The sequence below is a fragment of the Delphinapterus leucas genome, chromosome 14, assembly GCF_059928025.1.
Source record: "Delphinapterus leucas isolate spDelLeu-1000000601 "Yukka" chromosome 14, BTC_Dleu_Yukka2, whole genome shotgun sequence".
NCBI classification, from domain to species: domain Eukaryota; kingdom Metazoa; phylum Chordata; class Mammalia; order Artiodactyla; family Monodontidae; genus Delphinapterus; species Delphinapterus leucas.
The window spans coordinates 26303547-26331473 of NC_143142.1; the positions used below are offsets into that span (position 1 = coordinate 26303547).

The following is a 27927-nucleotide window of genomic DNA, read 5'->3' on the forward strand; positions in this document are numbered from 1 at the left end:
AATGCCCATTTCGCAGGTGAAGTAGCTGAGGCTCTGCTAGAGTAGGACTGAGAATCCAGAGCCTCTGCGCCACGCTGCCTCACAGCCAAAAGGAACGCCGAGGGGAGACGCGGGGACCGGGTCGGGGACACAGCAGGAAGGGGATGGTGGGGCGGCCCGCGGAGGCCAATGCGAGGCCGGAACCCTCCGTCCGGGATCCCTGGCGCGGCGGACGATCGAGGCCGAGCCACGCGCACAGGGCATGCCGGGAGCCGCGCCGGGGAAGTGCGGGCCGGGAGGGGCTGCGGCCGGGGACCCGCGCGCGCTGGAGCGGGGTACAGCGCGCCCGCACTTCGCGGGGAATGCTTCTCGAAAGACTAGGAGCTCGCTGCACAGTCGGGCCCTCAGAGTCACTAGGACTCCAAAGCTCGCCCAGAAGCGAGGGCGCGCCGGAGTGCGCCACCGTCCGGAAGTGCGGCGCCGTCGGTGTAGGGCTCGCCGGGAAATGTAGTCCCTCGGGGGCGGCCCGGGGCGGTGGCCGCACGTCCCGCGGACCCGGTGGCCCATCGGGCGTGGACCCGGCATGGCGGGGCCGGGTGGCTCGGGCGGCCCGATCGGGACCGGGGCCCTGGCCGGTGGCGCGCGGTCCAAGGTGGCCCCGAGCGTGGACTTTGACCACAGCTGCTCGGACAGTGTCGAGTACCTGACGCTCAACTTCGGGCCCTTTGAGACAGTGCATCGTTGGCGGCGCCTCCCGCCTTGCGACGAGTTCGTGGGGGCCCGGTACGGCGGGGCGTGGGGGTCCTGGGGAGGGGGTGCGTGAGGAGGTCCCAGGCGGGGTGCTGGGGCGAGGCCGGGCCGCCGTGTCCCGGAGCGGGACCCGGTAATGGCGGGGGGGGGGGTTTGTCCACGGCAGGGGAGGGGCTTCCGAGGGAGTCCCGGAGCGGGGTGGCCCCGGGCAGGGTACTAGAGTTAAGTTGTGTTTGTGGGTCTCGAGCTGGGGCCCCAGGTGCTCGGTAGTGGGGTGGGAGTGTCAGGGGTCTCCACATGCAGAGTCCTTTGGGGGTACTGGTGGAATTCAGGAGTCTCGATCGATCTTGGCAGTTGAGAGGTGTTATCCGACTTCTGTGGCAGCCTCAGTGCCAAGTCTCATTCCTTGGGTGCCCCCAGGAGGGTCCTGGCCCGACCGCCACCCACCCCTCTCTTTCCAGGCGCAGCAAGCACACAGTGGTGGCCTATAAAGATGCCATCTATGTATTTGGTGGAGACAACGGGTGAGTCTGGATTGAGGAGGGAGAAGCACAGCGGTGGGGACTGGGTCTCTGCAGCTCCACTGCCATCTCTCCAGATATTAGCTAAGCACTCGGCCTCAGCTTCCAAATCAGTGAGGCTCCCTCAGCACTGCAGCACACTCAGGACACGGAAATGTCCCTTTTGTTCTGAGTGAGTGGACACAGCCTTGAAAGAAACACATTTGCCATGGCTGCCACCCCTGCCAGGCACTTCTTCCCTGCACCTCCCTCTGGGCCTCATCCACATGCTCACATGGCAGTTGAGAAGGTTTGGAGGATACAGATTTATTTCCTTCCCCCATTTTTCACTTTTGTAAGGGTTTTCCCACATTTTGCTGTACATTCCCAGCAAACAGCTTTTCCTGACAGCACATCTCCATCCCATGAACAGTTCCCAGTGGCTGGTTTCCTTTGGTGAAATAATGGCCGAGGTGAACCCTTGGTTTGTGCAGCCGCATCCTTCTCCTGGAGTGTTTTTCCCAGGAGCTGGACCACCCCAGAGGGAAAGAGCTGTCTTAGCGAGGGCGGGACCACATCAAGTGCAGGGTGCGGGCACAGCAGGCAGGCTTGTTCTGCACCAGGAGGCAGGGTCTGGTCTGGTCCGGTCTGGTCAGGGAAGCCTTCCTGGGGGGCTGATGACCTGAAAGATGAGTAGGAGTGAGCCAGGCAAAAGGGGAAGAGTGTCCCGAGCAGAGGGGTCAGTGTGGGCAACCACCCAGCAGTAGGAGAGTGTAGAACTGTGCTGCCCGGCATCCACTGGGCTTCCGTCCCTCGTCCACCCCTTCATGTACTCAGGAGAGGCTAGGGATGCCCACCAGGGCTCTGGAAGGTTGGGAGCCTGCTTGATGTGGGGCTGAAGTTGGGCTCCTGGACAGACAGGGCTCAGCTCAGGTTACAGCTTTGTGGTTTGGGGCAGGTGGCTTAAAGCCACCAACTGCACCCTGGTCTCCTCTGTAGAAGGGGGTGGGCCTCTGCCCTGCTTTTGCAGGGTGCTCCTAAGGGTCAGTGAGCATAGGGCTGTGAGAGGCTGAGGACAGAGGTGTCCCTGTGCTGAGGGTGTGGTGTTGGCACACAACTCATCCTGCCCTGGAGTCCTGTCCCTGCCTCTCAACCATAGGCTCTGGCTTGTAGCCCAGGCAGGGCTGGCCTCTGATTGGTGCTGCAGCCATGGTCCTGCAGGATTCCCTGGAGGAGCTGACCTGGGGCTGACAGAGTGGGCAAGCCCCCACGGGGACCTTCAGACTGGGTAGAAGGGTCTCTTGGGCGTGGCCCCTGGCTTCCAGCCTGTCTTCCTCAGTCTCTCTCCCCATGTGCAGCCAGCTAGAGTGTGTTCCTTCTTGAGTCATAACCCTGGGATGGTTCCCTCTGAGTAAAAATGCAAGCCCTCCTGGCAGTTTGTGAGGCCCTGCCCGCGTCTGCACCCACGGCTCCCCTGCCTCTGTCTGTGCTGCACTGGGTGACACCTCTGCCTTGCGGTGTTCTGATTGCACCAAGCATCCTCCTGGTTAGCCCCTTTCGCTGGCTGTTCCCTGCTTCCCACCCTTCTTGCCCCTCCTCTAAATCTCCTGTGAGTGAGGCATTCCCCACCCCTTGGACTAACCGGACCAGCCAGCAGCGCCCCCTCCCCTTCTGCACCTCTTACTGGCTCCATTGGCCCCCAGGCACACAGATGTTTCATGTCTGTCTCCTCGGCCAGGGCTGGACCTGTATTCCAGCACCCAGACAATTCAATAAATGTTTGTCACTTGAAGGAATAAAATGAGGAAGAGGCATCCGCCCACAGATGTTTACTGCAGCCTTAATGAGAATCCCCTGAACCAGAAAAGGCCTGGTGTCCAGTGCAGGGCAGCAGGTGGGGACATCCCCCTGGAGTGTTCTGTAGCAGGTGGAGTTTGAGTGACAACTGTGTAGCGAGAAGCAGAAACATTTTCTGTACAATGTGACACTAAGAAACAGGATAGGAATTTGTCTCATTCTAGTTGCAACTTTGTACAGACTGGCTACAAAGGTGCTCATGTAGCTGGGGTGGGGGGTACAAATGCGAAAGGGGAGGGACTACAGTCATGCCTCTGCTTCCCAGCCCCAGCCCCCTGGCTCCGTGGCCTCAGGCAGGCCCTTTGGTCTCCCAGGCTGTTTCCTGGAGGCGGAGGCTAAATGAGGAGGCTGGGGTGCTGGGCTCATGTTGGGTGGACGCCCTTCTCCCTCTTACTGATAAGGGCTGGGTGGTAACGTGCGGGTCTTTTTTTTTTTAATTAATTTATTTTTGGATGCGTTGGGTCTTCGTTGCTGTGTGTGGATTTTCTCTAATTGTGGCTAGCGGGGGCTACTCTTCGTTGTGGTGCACGGGCTTCTCATTGCGGTGGCTTCTCTTGTTGTGGAGCACGGACTCTAGGCACACAGGCTCAGTAGTTGTGGTGCACGGGCTTAGTTGCTCCGCGGCATGTGGGATCTTCCTGGCCCAGGGCTCGAACCCGTGCCCCCTGCATTGGCAGGCGGATTCTTAACCACTGCACCACCAGGGACACCCCAACGTGCGGGTCTTGTTAGGTGGTGGGATGGCCAGTGGATTTGCTTTCTGCTTTATTGTATCTTTTTTTTTTAATTTATTTTTATTTTTGGCTGCGTTGGGTCTTGGTTGCTGTGCGCAGGCTTCTCTCTAGTTGCGGCGAGTGGAGGCTACTCTTTGGTGCAGTGCACGGGCTTCTCGTTGGGTGGCTTCTCTTGTTGCAGAGCACGGGCTTTAGGTGCACGGGCTTCAGTAGTTGTGGCAGTTGGGCTCAGTAGTTGTGGCTCGTAGGCTCTAGAGCACAGGCTCAGTAGTTGTGGCACACGGGCTTAGTTGCTTCGCGGCATGTGGGATCTTCCCAGACCAGGGCTTGAACCCGTGTCCCCTGCATTGGCAGGCGGATTCTTACCCACTGTGCCACCAGGGAAGCCCTGCTTTATTGTATCTTTAATGTAGTTATTACATTAGCTTTGCAATAAAGAGGTGGCAGGAAGAGAGAGAAGGCAAGGGACCTCCTCTGACATGTGAGCCAGCGTCTGCGTCGTATGGCGCAGCCTCGGAGAAGGGGTGCTGCAGCCCACAAGTGGGCGTGTGGGTGGGGATTCTGGAATGGGGTGAGGCGTGAGGAGCCTGGGATCATGCTTGAGTCCTGACCCCAGGCAGGCTGGTTCTGCACCAGCTGGGGAGCTTCCTTTGGGGTCACCTCTCTGGTCCCTCTGGCATCAGCTGGTTGCCTGGCCCTGGCTGAGTCCCCCAAACAGCTGCCCCCACCCCCGGGCACAGTGTCCATCTCCCGGGTCCCTGGCTGTCTTTCAGGAAGACGATGCTCAACGACCTCCTTCGTTTCGACGTGAAGGACTGCTCCTGGTGCAGGTGGGTGTCCCCAGTTCCAGCCCTGTTTTTCTCTAGACACGGAGCACCACTGGGGCCTGACTGCCAGCCAGGTCCTGCTCATGGAGAGCTAGAGAAGCTTCGAGGAGGAGATGACAGTGCCCAGGACTGCTCTTAGTGATCCCCTCTATTTCCTGGCTTTCTTTTCTGGTCTGTAGCTGAGATTGGTTTTTCTGGATCCTGTTATTTAAGGGGATCTATTTGATCCAGCTGTGGGTCCTTCGATTCTGCCTCAGGAGAGCTCTTCAGTCACCAGGCCTGTCTCCTGGAGCCGACAGGGGGACCATGGGCTGATGGGGCATTCCAGAATGGTCTCTGCTGCTGCAGGGTGCCGCCCAGGGGCTGGCAGCAGCGGCTCCCCTGCCCTCCCTGCCCTGTGGGGCCCATCCTCTGGCAGGAGACCCCACACAGGCAGTGGGCAGCCTGTAGGTCCTGGCTTCCCTTCCCAGCTGTGTGGCCTTGGGCATGACACCTGTCATCTCTGAGCACTGCACATTTGTGCCCATCTGCTCCAGTCCAGCCCCCACTGGGAGCAGCTCACAGCTGAGGAGAGAAAAAGATCCCAGGATTAGGAGGTGCTGGGCTTCCTCCTGAGCTGTGCCAGCTCCTTGTGCAGGAGCCCCTTGGCACCAGGCTCTGCGGCAGCTCTGGGCGCTGCTCTCTGGGTTGGGGTCTCACTGCCCCGCTTCGACAGAGGAGGATGTCCACGCCCAGTACTCACAGTTGCTGAATGTGGCCCAACAGGTGGCATCACCCCTTGCCCAGACACCCGGGTGGTGCTGGATTGCTTTGGAAGTTTGTGTGTTGTTTCTCTCACACTTGATTGTAAAATGTGTCCAAGAGTTACAGATTAATTTAAAAATCACTCTCAAGACTTTATAATTCTTTGTTAAAAATTGCTTAAGTATAACACTCTGAAAAGGAGCAGCCCCAGGAAAGCAGTATAAACCGGTTTTTAATTCAATAAATAAGATGTGTGGACCACCCATGCTGCCGGATATGGTGCAGTTGTGGGGATGCAGGTGTGGATGGTTCCAGAGTAGCAAGGACATCTACCACATGATCCATTTAAAACAATTACTCAGACGCATAAATATGCCTGGGAAAGGTGGTGGGGAGGCACACTCAAGGTGTGGATGGTGGTTTCTGGCAAAGGAATTATACATATGTTTCAGTGCTGTTTTTTGGGGTTTTCTTTATTGGCAATATTTTAAGGTTTCTATAATGAGACAGGTATTACCCTCAAAATACAAAAGCAAAAATAAGTTTGGGGGTGAGGGGGGCTGCCCCCTGCCGACACCCACTGCCCCTTCTTTCCTACCAGGGCCTTCACCACTGGGACCCCTCCTGCTCCCCGCTACCACCACTCGGCCGTCGTCTATGGCAGCAGCATGTTCGTCTTTGGTGAGCGGCCCTCCTCCCATCAAGCCTCGACCATGTGCTGTGCTTGGCCAGCTTCTCTGTGTACTGTCCTCTGAGTTCCTGGGCTGGGTTGAGGCCCTCTCATGGGCCCCTTTCCCTGACCGTCCTGATCTCCTGGGGGTGGAACTGTCTGCCTCTGTGGCCAGGCTGGTGTCCCCCAACCAGGGGCAGGACACGGGGTTCTGCTCCTCTGTCACCAGAGCCTCGAACAGGGGCAGGCAGGCAGGAGGTGCCCCCGAGGGTCAGAGGGGTCCCAGAGTACATTTTAACTGAGGCTAGATCCTGCCCCAACCCCCTGGGTTTGATGACTGAGTTGCTGCCTTTGGATGTGATGGCTTCTCACTTCCTTTACAGGGGGCTACACTGGGGACATTTATTCCAATTCCAACTTGAAGAATAAAAATGACCTCTTTGAGTACAAGTTTGCAACTGGCCAGTGGACGGAGTGGAAAATTGAAGGACGGTGAGAGACTTTGCTGAGACCTTTGGGGTTGTGCAGGCTGCCGTGCTGGGTCTCGGGGGGCAGCGGGCCTGGATCAGCTCTGTAGAATTACAGATGATGGGCATTAACTGCCAGTCGCTCCTGTCTGCGCCTCCCCCGGCTCTTAGATACCCTCCTTCCAGAGGGTAGAAGGGATAAGTGTACTGTGGATGGCACTTCTCTGGCCCTGTTTTGCACGCACCCCCTTGATATTGGGTGGGAGCTGGGAAGGGGCTCTGTGCCCTTGAACATGTGAATCCTTGTCCAGCTGCCCCAGCCTCATGAGTTCAGCCTCTGCCACTGTCCCTTATTCCCAGTGGCCCAGCTGGAGTCCCCAGAGCTCCGGTCACCAGGTGTGGGCACGGCAGCCCCAGGGCCCAGCAGCGGCGGCACTCGTAGGCTGTGGCCCTGGCCTCATGGGGCCATGAGGCTCAGATCTGCACGGGGCAGCTTCCCTGCTCACCCCCTCCTCCTGCCCCAGGTTGCCAGTCGCTAGGTCAGCCCATGGCGCCACAGTGTACAGTGACAAGCTGTGGATCTTTGCCGGCTATGACGGCAACGCCAGGTAGGTGGCAGCCCAGAAGTGCACCAAGGCACAGAGCAGCCTTCCTGCGCTGGGGAGGGGGGATTCGAGCTGGGGGTTTCTCAGGAGGGTGGGTGTGTAGACAGGGCTGGGAGAACAGGAAGATGGGCAGGACGAGGGCCACTGAGTGGAGCCCCTGCCCAACCCTCACAGGGGACAGAAGTTCTGGCACCCCTGAAGCCCCCTGGGGCAACTGAGGGGGTGGCGAGCCCACCCATGTCTGTGCAGCTGGCCGAGGATGTGCTGGCTCCACAGCCCCGAGGCCATAGCTGGGTGTCATCAGAGCCAGGGGTCGGGTGGTGGCCCCTCGAATGGCTGGGGTGAGGATACTCGGTCCCACGGTGAGCAGTGACCTGAGTGAGCAGGAGGGTGGCAGCGGCAGGGCTCAGACCCGGCCCGCCTCCCCATGGAGGGCAACAGAGGTGCCTGCCTGTGTCATGGGCCCTTTCCTCCTTCTTGTAGAACATTGGCTTTGCTGTATTTTTCTGATTACAAAAACAGCACACGATCATTCCCCAGGAATTCAGCGTTACCGAAGCCCCAAGTGCTGCAGGGTTAGTGGTGGCTTCTGTGAAGGCCTCTCCTGGCTCCAGGGGGCCCGGCCCAGCAGGGATTCAGTGCAGCCGAAGCCCCCACCCCGAGGCCGCTCCATAGACCCCTGGTCAGAAGCCCCCTTGGTGCGTTGTCCTCCTGGAGCCTTCCCTCCTGGCTGGGCCCAGGCCCACCCTGACTGCCAGCCCAGCTGTGGGGTCCCGACCCCTCTGTCCTAATGCAGGTTGAACGACATGTGGACCATCGGCCTCCAGGACCGGGATCTAACGTGCTGGGAGGAGGTGAGGGGCTGGGGCCAGGGAGGCCGCTTTGTTCCTGGCCTCGCCAGGCCCTCCTGACATCCGGCCCAGCCCTCTCACAGTCCCCGCGGTGGTTACCCAATGACTACGGGCTCCGAGCCTGTGACTGGTGCAGTTTGGGGCTGATCCACCCTTCTCTGAACACAGTGGGGGCGGCTACTGTCGGGGTCCTGGGCAGTGTGTCTAACCACTGCCCTGTCTCACCTGTAGTGAAGACTTCAGCCCCAACTGTTCAAAACTGGGCCCATTCATATGGGGGCTTTAAGCTGTTCCACAAAAATGGACCCATGACCCCTCACTCACGGAAGGTTCAGGAGTGAATATAGCCCTAGCTCAGCGGGTCGGCCCCGGACCAGGAGAAGGGCTCATGGCTTCCCCAACCACGCAGGTGGCCCAGAGCGGCGAGATCCCGCCCTCCTGCTGCAACTTCCCAGCGGCCGTCTGCAGGGACAGGATGTTTGTCTTCTCAGGCCAGAGCGGGGCCAAGATAACCAACAATCTCTTCCAGTTCGAGTTCAAGAACAAGACGTGAGTGCCCTGCTGGTGGGGCCCCCGTTAGCACACCACACCAGTGCCCGGGGCTGCCTGTGTGGGCTCCACACACAGCCAGCACCTTGGGAGCGGGGCCGTGAGGGCCCTTACGCAGCCTGGACCTGAGACCCCGCAGGCCCCTCGGGGGGTGGCTGCAGCCCAGCATCCTGGGGCCTAGGCGGCCTCCCTCCTTGTCCGAGTGTGAAGACAGCCAGCCACCCCTTCCAGCAGCTGCCTCGCCGGGCAGGTGCCACCCTCCTGCCCTGCCCCTGCTGCCTGCTCTATGTTGGGGGACGAGGGTGAGACAGGACCCCATGATGGGCTGCGAGGAGCCAGGCAGGGCTGGTGCCAGGATGAAATGGGGTGGGGGGTTCAGAGCCCAGGTGGAGGCTGCAGGGGAGCACGAACCCCCACCCCATCGCTGGTTCACATGCAGCGTGAACACACATCACAGGTGGACACGCATCCCGACCGAGCACCTGCTCCGGGGCTCTCCGCCGCCCCCGCAGCGGCGCTACGGGCACACCATGGTGGCCTTTGACCGCCACCTTTACGTGTTTGGGGGCGCAGCTGACAACACACTCCCCAACGAGCTGCACTGCTACGACGTGGACTTCCAGACCTGGGAGGTCATTCAGCCCAGCTCGGACAGTGAGGTGAGTGCTGCTGGTCCACAGGTGGGCGGGCCCAGGGCCAGGGGCTCCAGACAGCCAGCAGGAGCAAGGCTGGGACACCTGGGGCCCTCAGTCCTGGACATTGCCCTGGCCCGACCCCGGCCTGGGCCCCTCTGGCCTGTTCTCCATCTTACCACCTATGGGCTAACACTTCATGGCCCAGCATTGGCACTGTGCTGGGGATGTTCTCCCGGGATGCATGCCTTGACCGCAGCCAGGCTCCCATCTCGGCCGTGCTGGGAGCACCCTCATCCTGTCACTTTCCCCCCACACTGTCCCCACAGCACCCATCCCCACCCCAGGCGGGGACAGCAGCGGTCTCTGGCCACCTGTCCGGCCCTTGCTGAGGGGCCGTGCACCTGCCTGTCTCCCCCAGGTCAGCGGAGCCGAAATGCCCGAGCGAGCATCTGCTTCCGAGGAGGCACCTGCCCTGGGCTCCGAGGAGCGGGGCGGCTGCAAGAAGTCCCGGGATGTGTTCGGCCTGGACTTTGGCAGCACCACCACCAGGCAGCCCACCCTGCCAGCCTCAGAGGTGAGGGCCGGCACCCTCATGCCCACCCCTCAAGCCCTGAAGCTGGTCCTGTGCTGAAGAGGCCAAGGCTCAGGACTTACACAGCACGTGAGACGAGGCCGGGAGCCCATGCCCTGCTGGACGGGCCACATGGGTGCAGCACATGACACCCAGCACCCTCTGCCACCTGGTGGGGCCACAGGGCCTGTCCTGTCTGTGGGCCCACACAGGCCCCGCCTCCCCCCGCCCCCCCGCATGGTTGTGTGTGGGGGGTTGGGGGTCCTGCCCTGTGGCCCCTCCTTCCAGGCCACCGGCGCCCTCCTTGCTTAGAGCCTGGCCGCGGCCAGGCCTCAGCCAGCCCTGCTGCTGGAGACCCCGCCCTGTCCCTTCCCCTCCAGCTGCCCAGCGGAAGGCTCTTCCACGCGGCTGCCGTGATCTCCGACGCCATGTACATCTTCGGGGGCACCGTGGACAACAATATCCGCAGCGGGGAGATGTACAGGTTCCAGGTGGGGCAGCCCGCGCTGCCGGCCTGAGGCGGAAACTGGAAACCAAGCCCCTGGGGGGCGGGGCTTTGCGGGGGCGGGGCTTGTCTGGCGCCAGAGCCGAGGCTGCACCTGGTGGGCCGGCAACCCCTCTGAGGGGTCGGGCGGTTGGGCCCGGGTACTCTGGAACCTGAGTGCGGGAGGGGCCGGGTGGCCCCCCGCAGAGCCTGTGGGGGGCTGGCTGGGCGGACCTGTCCAGCAGCGTGGTCTCTACCTGCAGTTCTCCTGTTACCCCAAGTGCACGCTGCACGAGGACTATGGGCGGCTGTGGGAGAGCCGCCAGTTCTGCGACGTGGAGTTCGTGCTGGGTGAGGTGGGTTGCCCTTCTGTGCCCGCTGGCGGCCCCCGCCCCCAGGGTGAGGGTCCCCCGCCCTCCACCAAGGTGTCCCTCTTCCGGCAGAAGGAAGAATGCGTGCAGGGCCACGTGGCCATCGTCACGGCACGCAGCCGCTGGCTCCGCAGGAAGATCGTGCAGGCGCGGGAGCGGCTGACCCAGGTGAGGGCCGCCCGCCGCCTGGGCAGAGGCTTCCGTGGGGTGTTCTTGAGCGCCCCTTCCTCTGCCCACAGAAGCTGGAGGAGGAGGCGGCCCCGGCACTCAGGGAGGGCCCCGCTGGGGCCGCGGGTGGGGCCCGGCCACCCCTGCTGCGTGTGGCTATCCGCGAGGCCGAGGCACGGCCCTTCGAGGTGCTCATGCAGTTCCTCTACACAGACAAGATCAAGTACCCGCGGAAAGGTCGGCCTGCGCCGCGGGCGGGAGGGAACGGGATGGGGTGTGGCCACCCTGGCAGGGGGTGGCCGGGGTCTCCGAGGCTTCACCCCACCTGTGGCTGAGCCACCTCGTTGCGGAGGGAGCCCGGGCACCGCGCCCCCCCAACGCCCCACCAGAGGCTCAGGGGTTCTTGGGCGCAGGCCACGTGGAGGACGTGCTGCTCATCATGGACGTGTACAAGTTGGCACTGGGCTTCCAGCTGTGCCGCCTAGAGCAGTTGTGTCGTCAGTACATCGAGGCCTCCGTGGACCTGCAGAACGTGCTGGTCGTGTGTGAGAGCGCTGCCCGGCTGCAACTGGGCCAGCTCAAGGTACGGGGTGGGGTCCGTGGCAGCCTGTGCCCCCTCCCCACCTGCTGTGGTAGGCCCGGTGAGGCCTGACCCAGTGGTCTGCGGCCTGTCTGTCCAGGAGCACTGCCTGAACTTCGTGGTGAAGGAGTCCCACTTCAACCAGGTGATCATGATGAAGGAGTTCGAGCGCCTCTCATCTCCTCTGATCGTGGAGATTGTGCGGCGGAAGCAGCAGCCGCCTCCCCGCGCCCCCTCGGACCAGCCCGTGGACATCGGTAGGGACCCACCTGGTCCCCGAGAGTGGTGGACAGGGCGCAGCCACCTTGGGCACAGGGTCCTACCGCAGGTGGCTCAGGCTCGGGCAAGGCAGAGACCTGCTCAGCGGGCTGGGTGCCAGGGTGGCATCTCCCAGGACCATTCCTGGGGGAACATGGGCCCTGTCCAGCGAGTGCTGCCCTGACTAGGACGCCAGGCATGAGGGTCTGCAGCGAGCAACGAGCTGAGGGTCCCACGATTAGTTGCCCAGCTTCTCTTCTAGGTGGGCCCACATCTGGGCCTGGTGAGGGGTGGGCACAGCCCTCAGACGCTTGGTGCCTCCCTGTCCCATCCCCACCCAGCCAGGAAGGGACCTCACAGACTCTTTCACCCTCTGGCCCTGGGGCCTGTGCTGCCTCGGCCACGGGCTCCAGGTGACACAGCTGAGGGGGCGCCAGCACTGGGGCAGGAGAGAGCTCAGGGGGCCGAGTCCGGGAGAAGGTCAGACTCTGGGGGGACAGAGCCTCAAGGGCCAGAGTAAGGCCTCTGATCTAGGAGTTTCGTTCAGGGGGGCAACACGGGCAGATGCACAGGAGGCGGTGCCCTGGGGTCCTGCATCCTGAGTCAGAAGCTGCCCTCTGGCTCAGGCCCCCTCTACACCCCCAGGCACGTCTCTGATCCAGGACATGAAGGCATACCTGGAGGGGGCGGGCGCGGAGTTCTGTGACATCACGCTGCTGCTGGATGGGCACCCGCGGCCAGCCCACAAGGCCATTCTGGCAGCCCGCTCCAGGTGGGTGGGGTGTGTCTCGCGGGCGGATGGATGGGTGGGCAGCTGGGCACTGGCTGACTTGCTAAGGGCCGGCCCACCGTCTGCAGCTACTTTGAGGCCATGTTCCGGTCCTTCATGCCCGAGGACGGCCAGGTGAACATCTCCATTGGGGAGATGGTGCCCAGCAGGCAGGCCTTCGAGTCCATGCTGCGCTACATCTACTATGGCGAGGTCAACATGCCGCCCGAGGACTCACTGCATCCTCACCTCTGGGGCTCCCGGGTCATTCCCAGGACAGCTTTGGGCCCTGCTGGCTTGGCCTGGCCAAGCGATTTCCTGAGGACTTCTTAGTGTCCAGTCTCTTCCGGGTTCTCTGGAACAGTCGGTTGGCTGGCTCAGAGAGGTTTGCAGTCAGGAGAGACGGGTGGGTTCAGAGGAAGGGGTCATGGCTCCGTGTGGGGTGATTCCTGGCCAGGTCATGTCTGTGGGGGTCTGAACATGGGAGGCCAGGATGCCCTTCAGGGCTCTGTGAGGCCGTGGATGTTTCAGCAGATGGGCATGTGGGTACTTTCCTGGGGAGAGGAACCTGTGGTTTTCTTTGGATCCTGAATGGAGCTTTGGACACCTGAGTGGTTCAAAGCCCATGTAGAGGCTCTGCCTGGATGGGAGCCCGGCTGTTGTGGTGGGTGGGCCCCCCTTGACCTGAGCAAGAGGCAGCAGCCCTGGTTCAGGGCTTCTCCGTCCCTGGTGGCTCCCCAGGGGGAAGAGGGCAGCTGGGTGGGAGGAAGGCTTTCTTGGCCCACAGCTCCTTAACCAGCCCTCAGCTACCTGTTCGCGGCGCCCTACTACTACGGCTTTTACAACAACCGGCTGCAGGCGTACTGCAAGCAGAACCTGGAGATGAACGTGACGGTGCAGAACGTGCTGCAGGTAGCTGCCCTGGCCCTGGGCCTCTGCCTGCGCGGTGTACGGGGCAGGGGCAGTGCCTCAGGGAACCTGCCGTTCCAGATTCTGGAGGCAGCAGACAAGACGCAGGCGCTGGACATGAAGCGGCACTGCCTCCACATCATCGTGCACCAGTTCACCAAGGTCAGGGCCCTCCCACCCAGTGCGCTGCCTGCCCCGTCTGCAGGACATACTCCCCTTGGCGGTGGCCTGGGCCAGGTGGGAGGGGCCCTGGCCGCCTTGTGCAGCAGTGGGTTCTGGGGATAACCGGGCAGAGCTGTCCACCCACTGGCTGATCCTCACCCCGTACTCGTTGGTCAAGTCCCCAGAAGACTCCTCGGCCACCTGGCCCTGGCAAGAACACGGCTCCATCCTTCTGGCTTTTGGTTGCCTCCGCAGGTCTCCAAGCTGCCCACGCTGCGCTTGCTGAGCCAGCAGCTACTGCTGGACATCATCGACTCCCTGGCCTCCCACATCTCAGACAAGCAGTGCGCAGAGCTGGGTGCCGACATATGAGGGCCCACGTGGTGCTGCCCGCCCTGCCTCGCCCACTGCAAAGACTGTGCTGGCCATGTTCGGGCCTGCGGCCGAGGGGTCGTGTGCCCAGGGCCTCCGAAGGGAGCTGAGTGGGGGACTCCAAATGCCCCATCTCACTGCTGAGGACACAGGTCCCACAGGAAGCAGACGGTGAAGCAGGATCCTGGCTGGCACCCTCTCCCAGGGTGGAGGTGTGGGTGGGAAGCCAGGGCTTAGTGGTGAGGACACTGCAGGAGGAGGCAGGGGCCTGGCCAGGGCCCAGTGAGGGAGATGAGCCCACCAGGGAGCTGGCTTTGGGCCCCCTACACAGCAGGGACCCAGCATGGCTTGTGCATCCAGCCACTGGGTCATGTTGCCAAGACCCCTCAATGTGGGGGCCGCACAGCACCCCCAGACCCTCATCAAGGTTGGTGTAAGGGTTTCCTCCTGCCACCCAGAACTTGGGTAGATGGAGTCCAACTCCAGGTGAATTTTGAGGTGTGAAGGGCCCTAAGGTCAGCTCCCAGCCTGCAGGGTCAGCCACTGCGGACTGGGCCAGACATCCAGAGGGGCTGTGGGATCCCACCCACCTGTGTGTGCGTGGGGGCCCTGGGCTGCTCCAGAGAGAAGTCAGAGATGCCCCAGGCCCGCATCTGTCCCTAAGTATTTATTGTCATAGGCTTGCCTCCATTAAAGCCACAGCAGTCCTACCTGCACCCAAACCTCACTGTGCAGTCCCCACTGGTGGCTCCAGCCCTCCGTCCTCCTGGAGCTGAAGCTGGGCCATGTGGCCCGATGGCTCAGGATAAGCCAGTCTTGCCTGGTTCTGTTCATGCCAGCAGCTCTCCACCCCCACCCAGGGTGCCCCAGTCACGTAGTGGGAGGGCTGGTGGGAGGAATTCAGGCCAGCCTCTGGCCTCTCCCCACCTAAGGGGAGCCCTGGGGGCCCGGAGCTGGCTCTCCTGGCTCCTGGGCTGCCCCGTAGGCTCCGAGAAACTGAGGACAGGCCACTGAGTCCTTCCCTGTCCCGACAGAAGGTGCCAAGTCCACCCCAGTGGGGAAGGCACCATTCTGCCCCTCTTCTGGGAACAAGAACCCTTCTGCCCTGGTTGCCAGGAAGCCACTTTGGGGGAAACACAGTCTCTCTCTTCTGAGCCTTAGAGCTCGTTTCCTGCCTCTAGTTGTGCCCCATGTAAACGCAGCATCTGCCACTCCTCAGGCCTTGCTGAGAAGCCCCAGGTGGACATTCTTAGGCAAGGGGTGCTCACCTGTAGGCCCAGCAAGCTAGGAAATGGCCTGTGCAAGGTGCACCTCGGCCGGCCCGCAGGCTTGGGAACCACCTGTGACCCTGCTCTCTGTGTCTGCCTCCTGTAATGGCCATTTGACTGTGCGTAACGTGAATAAACGAAATTTCACTCCAAGGGCCCCACAAAGCAAACCACACAACACAGTGTGGCCTTTTCCAGGACTAGAAAGGATTCAGCGGTGCTCTTGGGGCTGCTGTGGCTGAGGCCCAGCAGGGAGGTCAAGTGTGTGGTTAAGTGCCTCACACACGGAGCTGCTGATCACAGATGCAGGGAGGCCTGCCACGTTCCAGGTGAACTGAAGGAAAATGAGGACAGAGGCGACACCAGGACTGCTGCCCAAGTGCCTGGCCCTCTGCTCCCCACACGCCTCATCCCAGACCTCTGGGGATCAGAATGGTCACTGTGGGGCCCTCACTACTTGCCAAGCATAGCAACCCCAGGTCAGTAATCGCCTCTCTTGTCCGTTTTTCAGATGGGACAGGCCTGGTGGTGAGTGGGGGGCTGACCAGCAGCTGGAGCTCATGCCAGGTCTGACTGCTGGGCAGATTGGATCTGGGGACGGAAGCCTGTTGTTTCCCTGAAAAAGAACTGAGCCTGGCCTGGGTTTCATGGGTGTCTTCAGAGACCAGCTGGCTAAGTCAAGGCTGTTTCAGGTACTAAGGAAAGGGTGCCCAGTATTGCCCCCGAACCTCTACTCACACGACCCCTCAGAGAGCCCTGTACAGTACACGGACACAGAGCTGTACAGTGAGGGCTTTCTGCTCTCCACAGCCAAGGGCTTGGGCTACAAGGCCTGAGCCCTCCGGGCCCTACAGCCAATCTGGGGAAACGGGCCTGGTACCCAGGGGAAGGGCCCCAGCCCCCAGCTGAGCCAGAGAGCAGCGCTTCTTTCTAGAATCCACTTTATTATGGCATCTGGCAGGGCTGGTGGACGCAGCTAAGATCAGATCCTCTCAAGGTGGATACTGAGGGAGAAAGAGGCTGAAGCCCTGCCGGGCGGCCCTCACTCAGGCCATGCTGCTGCTCAGCTGCATGGCAAAGTCCTGCACGTGCTCCTTCAGAGTCTGGCGGGCATCGGCCTGTGCCCGCTTTTCCCGTGCCCGCTCCTGCTGCAGCTTGGTCAGCCGCAGCCGCAGCCGCTGCTCCCGCCGCTTGCAGGCCTGCAGCTGGCGCTGGGCCTTGTCCAGGGCATCGAGTGCAGCCTCAGCCCGCCGCTTCCAGAGCAGGGCGCTGCCCACCTGGTAGCTGTGCTCATTCTGGATGTAGGCTCCGGCGGGCGGCGGGAGGCGCAGCATGTAGGCTGAGGGTGAGATGGGCCTCGGCTCCAGTGGAGACGGCTGTCGCTCTGGCTCCCGCTCAGGTGAAGGCTGGGTGCTGCAGCCTGCTTCATCTGCCTGGGCACCCAGGGGCCCCAGGAGGTCTGAGAAGGGGCTGCTGAGGCCAGGCTCCAGCCTCCCGGTGGGGGAGGCAGGCAAGGCAGCAGGTGCTGAGGCCTCTTCCACAGGAAAGCAGGTGATGTCAGCAGGTGGAGGTGGGCAAAATGGAGTTGTGGGCCCTCGGCCCTCAGAGCAGCTGGGGGGAAGAGAGAGAGACTGACAGGCCAGGCTCAGGGCTCGCCGACCCCATTTCACCAGGTCATCTAACCCCCATCCCTGAACCCACTCCACGGGCTCAGAACCCTGTCCAGCAAGGCTGCTGTCAGGCACCCTAAAGCCCAGTCCCTCAGACCTGGGGTGCAGTGGGGCACCTCCCCCTCCGTTGCAGCACGTACCGCTTCCTGCATCGCCGGAGCCGGCTGACGTCAGGGGGGCTAGGGGGGTAACTGTGCCCCTTGGTCTTGGTTGTTCGACGCAACTTGGAAAAAGACTCAAATATCGTCGGAACTGCTCCCTCCTTCAGCCTGTGATACCCACTGCGAGGGAGAGCGGTCTGGATGAGGTGGAACAAATCCCTGCCGCCCTAGCCGACCCGCAGGGCATGGAGCCAGCAGGCCCTCCAGCACTCCAGCAAGCTGCTGGGTTAGCTCTGTGGGAGGTGGGAGGCACCCTGCCAACAATGAGTCTGGGGAATGCCAAGTTAAGGCCCCCACCAATCTCTTCCACGCAAAACTCCTCAGAGTTAAAGAGCGTGGAAAGGCTCCACCAGAACAGGGTAGCCCAGCCAAAAGAACTGATTCCGTTTGTGCACTTGTAGGGAGGGCTGGGGTTGCAGGGAGTGCGCTCTGGCACAGTGATCCCTAGGGGGTGGGTCTCACTGCCCTGGTCTGTCGGGAGAGGAAGCTGAGGTTCCCAGCTGGAGAAACCAGGGCTGCTGCTCCGGGGACCTCCCCACCGGCCGGCTGCCACCCCACTGCCCAGGCCCTGTCCACTGCCAGCTGCCAGGAGGCTCACCTGATTCCCACCAGTTCAAAGCAGTTCTCCTCGAAGTGCTTGGAGCAGAAGTAGATGTACTCGGACGCCGGGTCCCACAGGCCCTGGCCGCTGGGGTCCAGCCGCTGGCAGTTGGCCAGCCACAAGCCCCGCCTTGGATTGTCCTTCTTGGGTAGCCTGCGGGGCCACAAGCCCGTGAGCCCGACGAGAAAGGCCGACCCCGCTCATGCCGCCCCCAGACTTCGCGCTGACACTGCCTGCGCACAGACAAGGAAGCTGAGGCCTCCAGAAGAAAAGAGACTGGCTGAACATCATCACGTAGGTGAGACTCGAAGCAGCTGGCCCGGGCAGGCGGACCGCCCCTCCTCCCCCACCCAGCCTCCCACTCAAGCCCCGCCCCGACCACAGAAGCGCGTGCGCAGTGGCTCCGCGAGGCGGCAGGACGGGCGCATGCGTAGGGGACCCTCCGCGCGCCGGCGCGCACGCGCGCTGACCTGTGGAAAGAGATGCCGCGGTTGCGGGTCTCGCGCGTGTCCCGTGTGCAGCAGCCGGCGGCGGAGCAGTGACGCGGCATCTGGGGAAGAGGCGGGAGCTCGGTCGCGGGCGGCTGTCGGGGCCCGGAGGGGCTTCGCGCCCCAGGCTGCCACCCCGCTGCAAGCGGCCCCCGAGTGGCGGGTCTTCCCCGGCTCGATCTCGCCCGAACCCCGTCCCAGCCTGTTCTCCAGACTCCCGCTTGCGGCACTCACGGTCTCGCCATTGCTGCGCCGCCGAAGTATCGCGAGGTTTGGCTCGCGGCGGAAGTCAGTACCATAGAAACGCGGAAGTGCGCGGCGTTCGCCGAGGGGCGGGTCCCGGAAACTGCAGAGAGAGCCCGGGGAGTGGTCGCGGGGATCTCCCACGCCGCCCGGGTCGGGAAACGCCTACGACGGGAACGAGCCCGGCGGAGCTGGCGCGCACGCTTCCTGCGGGAGAGGTTCCTCTTCTGGGCCGGGCGGGAGGTTCCGGGACAGCTCCTCCGGGGGTGGGGCGCGGGAGTGTGTTCGTGCGGGGCGGGGCAAACGTGGCTGGCCCGCGACTCCGACGACCAGAACCGGCCCACTTCCGGCCCCCGAGGAGCGCCTTGGCCGGCGCGAAGGACTCCAGTTGTTTAGGCGGAGAGCGCTTCCCGGTTCTCCGCCCCTCACTCTGAAGCCTTTTTCGGGGGGGTAACGCGGCAGTTGACTGCTCTGTGTAGCGAGACAGACGTACGGACCTGCAGCATCTTTTCTGTTCGGGAGGAACATAGTTTCCCTAGAAATTCACTTGGAAAAGGAAAGTATCTGGCGTGGGAATTTGGTCGAAGTGCAGCACAGGGCAGACTATGCTCAATACAGAAACTTTAATAGGTAAACACATCTGTAACGTGACAGTCGGGCGACAGGGGGCTTATAGCCGCGCCCTCGCATTCAGTACTCTTCCCCTTCCTCGGCCTCTGCTTCCACCGAGTCCACGCCCACCTCTTCGTAATCTTTCTCCAGCGCTGCCAGGTCCTCCCGGGCCTCCGAGAACTCGCCCTCCTCCATGCCCTCCCCCACGTACCAGTGCACAAAGGCGCGCTTGGCGTACATGAGGTCGAACTTGTGGTCCAGGCGGGCCCAGGCCTCGGCGATGGCCGTGGTGTTGCTCAGCATGCACACGGCCCGCTGCACCTTGGCCAGGTCTCCCCCTGGGACCACCGTGGGGGGCTGGTAGTTGATGCCCACCTGCCAGAGAAGGGGAACATGGTGAAGTTTATTTATTTTTCATGGTGAAGTTTATACTGTGGCCTCAGAAATTGTAGGTAGGTTGTTTTTTGTGGGGTTTTTTTGCGGTACGCAGGCCTCTCACTGCTGTGGCCTCTCCCATTGCGGAGCACAGGCTCCGGACGCGCAGGCTCAGCGGCCATGGCTCACGGGCCCAGCCGCTCCGCGGCATGTGGGATCTTCCCGGACCGGGGCACGAACCCGTGTCCCCTGCATCGGCAGGTGGACTCTCAACCACTGCGCCACCAGGGAAGCCTGTAGGTTATTTTTAAAAACGGGGGCCGTGGACCCGGTTTAAATTATGCGCTGTAGGAATTGGTACTTTGTTTTGTACCAATATATGCCAACATCTAATATCCGTTGACTTCATATTTTCACTTTGTGAAGCGCCATCTGAAATGGCAAAACTGGAAACAAATGTCCTTTGTGGAAACTAGTTAAATTATCATACACTTCCTACAGTAGAACACTGTATGATCATAGAAAAGAATGAGAAATCTGTTCCGGCATATAAATATGTCCAAGGTATAATGTATACTTGGTAAAAAGAAAAGCAACTTTAATTCGATTTATGCTTAAAAATACCTGTAGAGTATTAAACACCAGCTAGAGTCTTTGACAGCTCAGGGAATATCATGCTGGAGGAGGACAAACAACGGGGAGAGGGCTGACGCTGTGACCCTTCCCTGCCCTAGTGAGCAGCTAGCAGTCAGCAGCAGCTGGACACAGCCAGTCTCCAGAAGAGCTGGGATGAGCAGGGGGAAGGGCACAGGGGGTTCTGACTTGATAGAGGGGTGCTCTCACACAGCACTAAGGTCAGGCCAGCCAGCCCCTCCAAGTGGGAGTGCTGCCAGCTTCCGTTTCTCTTCGGCATGAGTGGAGTCTGTCACCTACCTTTAAAGAATGTTCTTTGCCCATGTCGCTGGCCCCTTTCTGTCAACGTCACCCGTATAACAAGAGGTGTAATGTGAATATGCACAGACTATCTCTTGAGGGACAAAGCTCTGGAAGGGGAAGAGGACTTCAGCTTTTCAGCCTTCTGCGTCATTTTAATATTTTGCCACATACACACATTTATAATGAAAAAACTAAACATAAACATGGGAAAGACTCCTTGACAATAGTGCACCCCTGAGCAAATGGTTATTAAAGAACATATGGTGAAATCACACTCAGACTGACAAAAAGGAACTTAGAGCAATGAGAATTCAACGTGCTCCATCTGAGGGAGAACTATCCTCTGTGGGGACAGAAGCTGTGACTTCCTGTACCTCCCCACAAGACCGGCCTCCCCACTGGCTCACAGAGACTCAGCCAGGAGGGAAAGCCTGGGCAGAGGGCACAGCACCCCCCAAAGTGCCACCCAGCTGCGGCTGCCTTGGATGTCCTTGCCTTCCGAAGGTCATGGTGAGGTGACTGAAAGGAGAAGTCAAGAATGGAAGGTTTCAGCCCCCACCTATAACTTCTGAGGTCTGCAAACCTCTTACGGAAGGTGTAATGAATATTTCCAGATTGGTGAAACCTGTTATAGACTTTACTCTTTTCTGTGAGTCACTTTGCATCTGTCGGTCTTACACCCTCGGAGATGGTCTGTGCCAGGGTGTCTTGAAGTGGGGCTGACAGAGGCCAGGTGGGTGCAACAACTTGTCTGTAGTCAGAGGCAAGCTCTGGCCTTTCCAAATGGCAATAGGATGACACACATATTGCTTCTACTTCTCTTCATTTTCAATCTGCAATGACCCTGGAACGTGCAACTCCCCAAACACCTCAGGAACTCATCAGGGCTCACGAGTGCAGGATCTAGCACTTTTTCTAATGTGGAAGATCAATTGTGAACAAGGACTTTTAATGAAGAAGAGGGGGCAGAGTTAAGGATCCCAGGTGTGGCGAGGCACTTAGCCTGGTGATCACAATAGGTCTAACATGTTACTTGGCTTCCAGATACATGTTGCTTTTCTCTGGGTAGAGGTTTCATCGTGACACTAAACACGGTTGAAGGAGCCACCTAATTATCAGTGTGATTTTGTGTGCGAGGCAGTGTTCTGAGTCTGGTTTGGAGTAACAGCAGTGAACCACCCTTGGCCCCATAGAAAACACTGCATAATGAATTTAAAATTCTGTCTACAAAAACATAAATGTTACCTAAAATGCAGTGACAACTGGTGACTGAAGTAATGTGAAATCTAAAAACCATGATTTCTAACACAAAATGATACCATAGACCCTGACAGGCTTCTTGAGCAAGCGTGGGAAAATGTGGAGGACAGACATGCTGCAGTCAGACGTCCCTGAAAGCTCCCTCCATTGCTCGCTGCCCCTGAGGCTGTTAGATACTAAAAGCTGTCTCAGCCTCAGTCTCTAAACTGTAAGATAGTAGTAGTAGTAGCCCATGAGTGTTACAGGTTGGTTGTAAGAAATAAGGGTACATAAAGTCCTTGCTAAAGATCAAGGCACCTAGCAAATTAATTACTAAACTTGTTCTCCCTGCAGTGCAGCTGCCCTGGAACAGGGTACCCTTCACAAAGGGGCAGCACCCGTCCCAGGATCTGCAGTGGGCGGGAAGGTGAACACGCGTTACTGCCCAGCCTACCTTGAACCCAGTCGGGCACCAATCCACAAACTGGATGGTGCGCTTGGTCTTAATGGTGGCGATGGCCGCATTGACGTCTTTGGGGACCACGTCCCCCCTGTACAGCATGCAGCAGGCCATGTACTTGCCGTGGCGAGGGTCACACTTGACCATCTGGTTGGCCGGCTCGAAGCAGGCGTTGGTGATCTCGGCCACGGACAGCTGCTCATGGTAGGCCTTCTCGGCCGAGATGACTGGGGCGTACGTGGCCAGGGGGAAGTGGATGCGGGGGTAGGGCACCAGGTTGGTCTGGAACTCCGTCAGGTCCACGTTGAGGGCGCCGTCAAAGCGCAGGGAGGCCGTGATGGAGGACACGATCTGCCCGATCAGACGGTTAAGGTTGGTGTACGTGGGCCGCTCGATGTCCAGGTTGCGCCGGCAGATGTCATAGATGGCCTCGTTGTCCACCATGAAGGCACAGTCCGAGTGCTCCAGGGTCGTGTGCGTGGTCAGGATGGAGTTGTAGGGCTCCACCACAGCTGTAGACACCTGGGGGGCCGGGTAGATGGCGAACTCCAGCTTGGACTTCTTGCCGTAGTCCACCGAGAGCCGCTCCATGAGCAGAGACGCAAAGCCCGAGCCGGTGCCGCCCCCGAAGCTGTGGAAGATGAGGAAGCCCTGCAGGCCCGTGCACAGGTCCGCCTGCGGGACAGCAGAGGCCGTGAGGCCACGCCCGCATGAGCCGTGCCACCACCCGCACGGGCCCCCACAGGCCCCGGTCACGGCACACTCTTCCTCTGCAGGTTCACCATACGGGTTCAACCCATCCACAGGGAACACGCATCACACTTAGCAGTTACAGACGTGGACGCACTGCGGCCACACCGGAAAGGAAGACCCTGCACTCATGGTTCTGCTGGGTTTTGCCAAAGTGATGTCCCGGGGAGATCCCGGGCCTCCCCTCCTGTCCAGGAGGCCTTCCCAGGGCCCTTCTCACCAGTTTGCGGATCCGGTCCAGGACCAGATCGACGATCTCCTTGCCGATGGTGTAATGGCCTCTGGCGTAGTTATTGGCCGCGTCCTCCTTCCCGGTGATCAGCTGCTCCGGGTGGAAGAGCTGCCTGTAGGTCCCCGTGCGCACTTCATCTGCAGAGAGGACAGCGTGCCCGAGACTCTAAGGACGGTCGCTGACTCACCGGGATGGCCAGGTCCGGGGAAACCTTCAATTCTACAGGCACGTGCTGCGCCTTGCAGGCCAGCAGCGTCAGCGTCTCACAGAAAAGGTCTCCGTGTGATACACATGCCTCATCTGCCGTTTATGGCTCCGGGAAGGTCCAGTCAACCCGAGGAACAAATGCCAGTGTGGCCAGTTCCCAAAGGCGAGGGAATGCTCACACCGCACAGGCGGTTCTGCGTGTGCGTGTTTTGTTCACACCCACAGCTACACCCGGGGTGTTGCTGAAATGGCCCTGACATACTAGACATCAGCGTGACTTTTGCCGGGCGCCCTCTGTGGCCTGGGTCTCACGGGCTCTAAGGTGACATTCTGTTCTCTCCTGGGTGGCCGCCACTGAAAGGTGCTCTCTCTTGGCAGCTCCCCTTGGAAACTACCTCGGGCTTCTGATCTGGAGGAACCCAGCAAAGGTTCTGTGCTTCCCCTTCTAAGTCTAAGGGTACCTACCGACCACGGTGGGCTCCAGGTCCACGAACACGGCTCTGGGCACATGCTTGCCAGCCCCGGTCTCACTGAAGAACGTGTTGAACGAGTCATCCCCACCGCCGATGGTTTTGTCGCTTGGCATCTGGCCGTCGGGCTGAATTCCATGTTCAAGGCAGTAGAGCTCCCAGCAGGCATTGCCGATCTGGACCCCCGCCTGCCCCACGTGGATAGAGATGCACTCACGCTGGGAACCAGAATATACGTGTGAGGCCCCTTGTCTTGAAGGCAGCCATTACTGTGTGGCAGGCAAAATATAATAAAATGTTTGTATGTGCTTCAGAGTGTCTGGGGCTTTCTCATACCTTATTTTCTTTTCCAGAGGCTTATGTGACCCTTTTATCCCTGTGAAAACTGGCTTGCCCTGAACCACTCTAGCTGATAGTGAATGCCAGAATTAGCCCCAGAACCTAAGTGTTTGCTACTATACAAAAATTCGGTTATTTAAAATTTTGCAAGCCGTATGTCAATAATAAACTCCATGTTATGGCTAGTCACAGTAATTCTGTGAAGAATATAGCAGTTTTTATTGTGTTCTGACCAAATGATAAGGTTAAGTGGTAATTGAGTTGGGAAAGGAAAAGTGGACTGGGACAGAGGCCACCATGGCCCAAGCATGGGTGGTCACTGTGTGTGTTTCATCTGCCCCTCTAGGTCTAGCCTCTGTTCTCTGTCCAGCTCTGTGCTCAAGGAGGCTGACCCATGTGGACTGTGCCCCCTGGCTTTTGGTTGCTTTAGCCAATGTCAGGCACCAGCAAGAGCTGGAGGTTAGAGGAAGGTGTGGTCGGGGTGCTTGACCCTGGCTCCCTCCCTGCCGGGCTGCCTTGGGTCGCTTGAGTTACTTTACAAGGGCACAGAGTGTCAGCAGTCAGCGCTTGTCATAAACCTACCCTCTGAGCTTCTCATAAGCACTCCATCCCCTCACCTCTTCCAGCCTAGGAGTTAATGTCTCCCAGATGGCACAAGTGCTGGGATACTGCACTATCCTTTGGTGGTTTCCTTAAACCCTGCCCGTATCTTTATAAATAGTATCTTCTTAAAGATTGTCCTGTGAGTATCTATGTTGAATGTACCGTTTCTTTCCTGCCGGGAATTTAACTCTAGTCCCTAATCACATGTCTGATTTTAGACACATCATCCTTACAAATACAGAGGTGATCACATGAAATTTGAGGTGTGCCACCCACACTAAATTCTGACTTACATACAGTCCTCAGAACTTGAAGTCCTGTTTTCTATTATACAAGCACCAAATCTCAGAGCAGGAGAGACCAGCTTGATGCAGCAATCCCCGAACATCATCCCAGAGGGAAGCATTCGGTTTGGGAAAGATCTCCAATGACAACGAAATCACTCCCCCAGAGGAGGACTCCATCGGCACCCCGGAAGTCCTTTGAAATCCACCCAACCGCATCATTTTCTGGGTTTTTTTTTTTTTTTTTCTCCGTACGCGGGCCTCTCATCGCCGTGGCCTCTCCCGTTGCGGAGCACAGGCTCCGGACGCGCAGGCGCAGCGGCCACGGCCCACGGGCCCAGCCGCCCCGCTGCATGCGGGATCCTCCCGGACCGGGGCACGAACCTGCGTCCTCTGTATCGGCAGGCGGACTCTCAACCACTGCGCCAACAGGGAAGCCCAACCGCACCATTTTCAAATGCAAACTATTCGCTTTGAATCCAGATCCACTGTATTTCACAGGATGCCTGTTGTGTCCTTCTACTCTCTCAGCCCCAGTGTGATCAGAGCCAGCTCTGTGATCCGAAGAAATACCCCAATGTCTTCATTTACAAAATGCGGCTGGGGAGCTCCGTGGTTTGTAAGGCCACGTCCATCTGACTAACAGTGAAAGGAATTGCAGTGCTCGGGGATGTCATTCCTCGCTGTCAACAGAAAGCGAGCGCACTGCCGACCTTGCCTGGATTGCTGAAGTTTGTTTACATTTCTGTACTCGGCTCTATTTCCTCTCTGAAAGTTCCTCCAGACCAAGTCCTGTGTCCCCTTCTCAGCAGATGACCTCCTTCCCCAGCACGGCCCCCCGCCACCCCCGGAGGCCGGCCCTGCCCGCTGTGCCCACTGTCCATGCACCGGGCAGCCCGACCACTGCAGCCTGGACTGCCCGCCTCCCCTAAGCCCAGAGACAACGTGCCGAGGCGAGCTGACTGCCGCGGCTCTCGGACTCGGACGTTGTTACTCGTGGGAACTGTGGCTCCACGGCCGAGAACGCCGCCTTCGCAGTTTCTCCTTTTCAGCCTCTGCTCTGGCCGCGCGATCGGGGAGCGGACGCCCACACGAGGCTCTTCTGGCATCCTTTCAGACCCGGCCCCCACCCATCTGCCCGGGACACGGCCTCCAGGCCTCCCGCCCGCCCGGCTGTACCATGGTGAGCGCCACCACCACACTCCGACCTCAACAGCTGCAGCCGCCCAACTGCTGCTGCCGCGCCGCGCGCTCCTAGGACGCGCCGCCGCCAACGCCCATTGGTCTGGAGCACCATGGGGCGGGCCAAGGTCTGGAATCCCGCTCCCTATTGGTCAGCACGCGACTCCCAGAGTGTGGCGCGTTCTGATTGGACGTGGATTTGGCGGGAAGGCTGCGAGGACGCCGAAGGATGAGCGCAGGTGGGTGTTCCCGCGAGATCTTGGCCTTCAGGTGGGAGTGGTGTTCGGTTTCCTGTTCTGTCTACGCCAGCTAGGCGGCTTCGAGGAGGCCTGGCCTTGTCTACGCAGCCGAACCTGGCTGTTGTCTGCTGGCGGGGGGGGGGGGGGGCGCCGCTGGGGGAGCCGCCGCAGGGAGCCCGCAGGGCGGAGCGGGGAGGGGAGGGAGGTACCGGGCTGGGCAGCGCTCGGTGTCCTATCTTGAGGGCGCGGGCAGTCCGACGGGCTGGAGTAAGGCAGAGTCTTCTGGGGAAGCAGGAGAGGGTCCCGCCGCCTCTGGTCCGGTCCCGCCGCCCCCGCGCTCAAACCGCGAGATTGTCTCACCGCTCTGGAGGCCTGAGGGTCGCTGTCCGGAGCGGCCCCGCGTGGGGCGAGGAGAGCAGGCTTCAGGGGCGCTTATCCCGCGGGATCGGGGGCCTTTACCTTCAGTCACCTCCCGGCTCCGAACACGGTCTCAGGGCGTTAGGGCCTCGTCCTGGGGACGGAGGTGCCCTCCTTCAGGCCGTAGCGCGCGCAGCTGACTTGTAGCTTGTGCCACCCGCCATTTCTTAAGTACAATTAATTTTTCTGATTTTAAAAGTAACACACATTTATAGAGTAGAAAGTGTGGAACATGCAGAAAAACAGAAAGGAAATAAAATCTATAAAGCCACAACCTAGAGACAAACATTGTTAATACACCAGGGTTGTTTTGTTTGTTTTTCCTGCTAGTATATACATGTATACATTTGTTATCCATACAATTTGGGCCAAACAACATGATTTTATGTATTTATTTATTTACTAATAGCTTTCCTGAGATATAATCCACATATCAGACATCACCCATTTAAAGTGGTACACAATTCAATGGTTTTTTTGTATATTCACAGAATTGTGCAACCACCACCACCATCAGTTTTAGAACATTTTTATCCCCCAAAGAAACCCATACCCTTTAGCTGTCAATCCCCAATTCCTCCCCTCTCCCAGCCCTAGGCAACCTATCATTTTCTTTCTGTCTCTGTATATTTGTCTATTCTGGACGTTTCATATGAATGAAGTACAGTATGTGGTCTTTTATGATTAACTTCTTTCACTTAGCGTAATGTTTCCAAGGTTCATCCATGTTGTCACATGTGTCAGGACTTCATTACTTTTTCTCTCTTTTTTTTTTTCAGGTGGCACCATGCGGCATGTAGGATCTTAGTTCCCCAACCAGGGATCGAACCTGGGCCCCCTACATTGGGAGCTTGGAGTCTTAACTACTGGACCGCCAGGGAAGTCCCTCATTCCTTTTTCTCTTAAACAACTTTATTATGAGCCACAGTTCATATACCATACCATTCACGTGTTTAAAGTATACAATTCAAATACTTTTAGTATGTCAATGGAGTTGTGCAACCATTACCTTAATCAATTTTAGAACATTTCCATCACCCCAGATTTCATCCCTTTTTATTGCCAAATAATACTTCATTGTATAGGTATACCACATTTTGTTTATCCACTCATCAGTTGGTGGGTATTTGCATTTTGTGAATATTATGAACAATGCTGCCATGAACATCTGTGTTCAGATGGTTCAGATGCTTTGTGTGTTTTCATTTCTCTAGAAGTGGAATTGCTGGGTCATATGGTCAACTCTATGTTTAACCTTTTGAGGAGCTGCCAGACAAACCATGTGATTTTTTTATCCTGATTTTCTCACTTAACATCAATCATGTGCATTTTCACAAAC

General features: G+C 59.2%; 3 protein-coding genes across 8 annotated transcripts; 1 reads left to right on the forward strand and 2 right to left on the reverse strand.

Moving 5' to 3' along the window:
• The first annotated feature begins 279 nt into the window (after window positions 1-279).
• On the forward strand, window positions 280-15233 carry LZTR1 (leucine zipper like post translational regulator 1). 5 transcript variants are annotated; one of them, XM_089894813.1, is made up of 21 exons: window positions 284-762; window positions 1191-1253; window positions 4594-4650; window positions 5993-6072; window positions 6445-6553; window positions 7053-7136; window positions 7930-7987; window positions 8394-8533; window positions 8973-9192; window positions 9587-9742; window positions 10120-10230; window positions 10487-10579; window positions 10667-10762; window positions 10834-10999; window positions 11176-11345; window positions 11443-11599; window positions 12246-12372; window positions 12459-12608; window positions 13176-13281; window positions 13360-13440; window positions 13696-15233. In XM_089894813.1, exons 1-21 carry the CDS (start codon window positions 563-565, stop codon window positions 13810-13812), a joined length of 2541 nt encoding a protein of 846 aa, XP_089750939.1. In that variant the 5' UTR covers window positions 284-562; the 3' UTR covers window positions 13813-15233. The 5 variants fall into 5 exon arrangements, with proteins under 5 accessions (XP_089750938.1, XP_089750936.1, XP_089750939.1 ...); XM_022551511.3 differs by having other exon boundaries at window positions 287-762; window positions 8991-9192; XM_089894810.1 differs by having other exon boundaries at window positions 282-762; window positions 13176-13440.
• Window positions 15234-16004: 771 nt separating this feature from the next.
• Window positions 16005-18335, reverse strand: THAP7 (THAP domain containing 7). Of its 2 annotated transcripts, XM_022551524.3 has the most exons (5): window positions 18235-18335; window positions 17983-18062; window positions 17510-17665; window positions 16891-17031; window positions 16005-16691 (listed from the first exon to the last, which is right to left on the reverse strand). In XM_022551524.3, exons 2-5 carry the CDS (start codon window positions 18060-18062, stop codon window positions 16127-16129), a joined length of 942 nt encoding a protein of 313 aa, XP_022407232.1. In that variant the 5' UTR covers window positions 18235-18335; the 3' UTR covers window positions 16005-16126. The 2 variants fall into 2 exon arrangements, with proteins under 2 accessions (XP_022407232.1, XP_022407233.1); XM_022551525.3 differs by lacking the exons at window positions 16891-17031; window positions 18235-18335 and having other exon boundaries at window positions 17983-18210.
• Window positions 18336-18499: 164 nt separating this feature from the next.
• On the reverse strand, window positions 18500-23767 carry LOC111163074 (tubulin alpha-3 chain). Its single transcript, XM_022551526.3, has 4 exons — window positions 23520-23767; window positions 22836-22984; window positions 21860-22540; window positions 18500-19230 (listed from the first exon to the last, which is right to left on the reverse strand). Exons 1-4 carry the CDS (start codon window positions 23638-23640, stop codon window positions 18934-18936), a joined length of 1248 nt encoding a protein of 415 aa, XP_022407234.1. The 5' UTR covers window positions 23641-23767; the 3' UTR covers window positions 18500-18933.
• Between the last annotated feature and the right edge of the window lie 4160 nt (window positions 23768-27927).

Bases quoted from the DNA above. Each gene is read 5' to 3' on its own strand.
- LZTR1 (XM_089894810.1), top strand. From the start codon at position 563: ATGGCGGGGCCGGGTGGCTCGGGCGGCCCGATCGGGACCGGGGCCCTG. The intron at 6,073-6,444 runs GTGAGCGGCCCT...CTTCCTTTACAG, and splicing joins CAGCAGCATGTTCGTCTTTG to GGGGCTACACTGGGGACATT. The intron at 6,554-7,052 runs GTGAGAGACTTT...CTCCTGCCCCAG, and splicing joins GAGTGGAAAATTGAAGGACG to GTTGCCAGTCGCTAGGTCAG.
- THAP7 (XM_022551524.3), bottom strand. From the start codon at position 18,062: ATGCCGCGTCACTGCTCCGCCGCCGGCTGCTGCACACGGGACACGCGC. The intron at 17,666-17,982 runs GTCAGCGCGCGT...GTGGCCCCGCAG, and splicing joins CGCGGCATCTCTTTCCACAG to GCTACCCAAGAAGGACAATC. The intron at 16,692-16,890 runs GTACGTGCTGCA...TCTTCCCCCCAG, and splicing joins CTCCGGCGATGCAGGAAGCG to CTGCTCTGAGGGCCGAGGGC.
- LOC111163074 (XM_022551526.3), bottom strand. From the start codon at position 23,640: ATGCCAAGCGACAAAACCATCGGCGGTGGGGATGACTCGTTCAACACG. The intron at 22,985-23,519 runs GTAGGTACCCTT...TCCTCTCTGCAG, and splicing joins CCTGGAGCCCACCGTGGTCG to ATGAAGTGCGCACGGGGACC. The intron at 22,541-22,835 runs GTGAGAAGGGCC...GCTGTCCCGCAG, and splicing joins TGGACCGGATCCGCAAACTG to GCGGACCTGTGCACGGGCCT.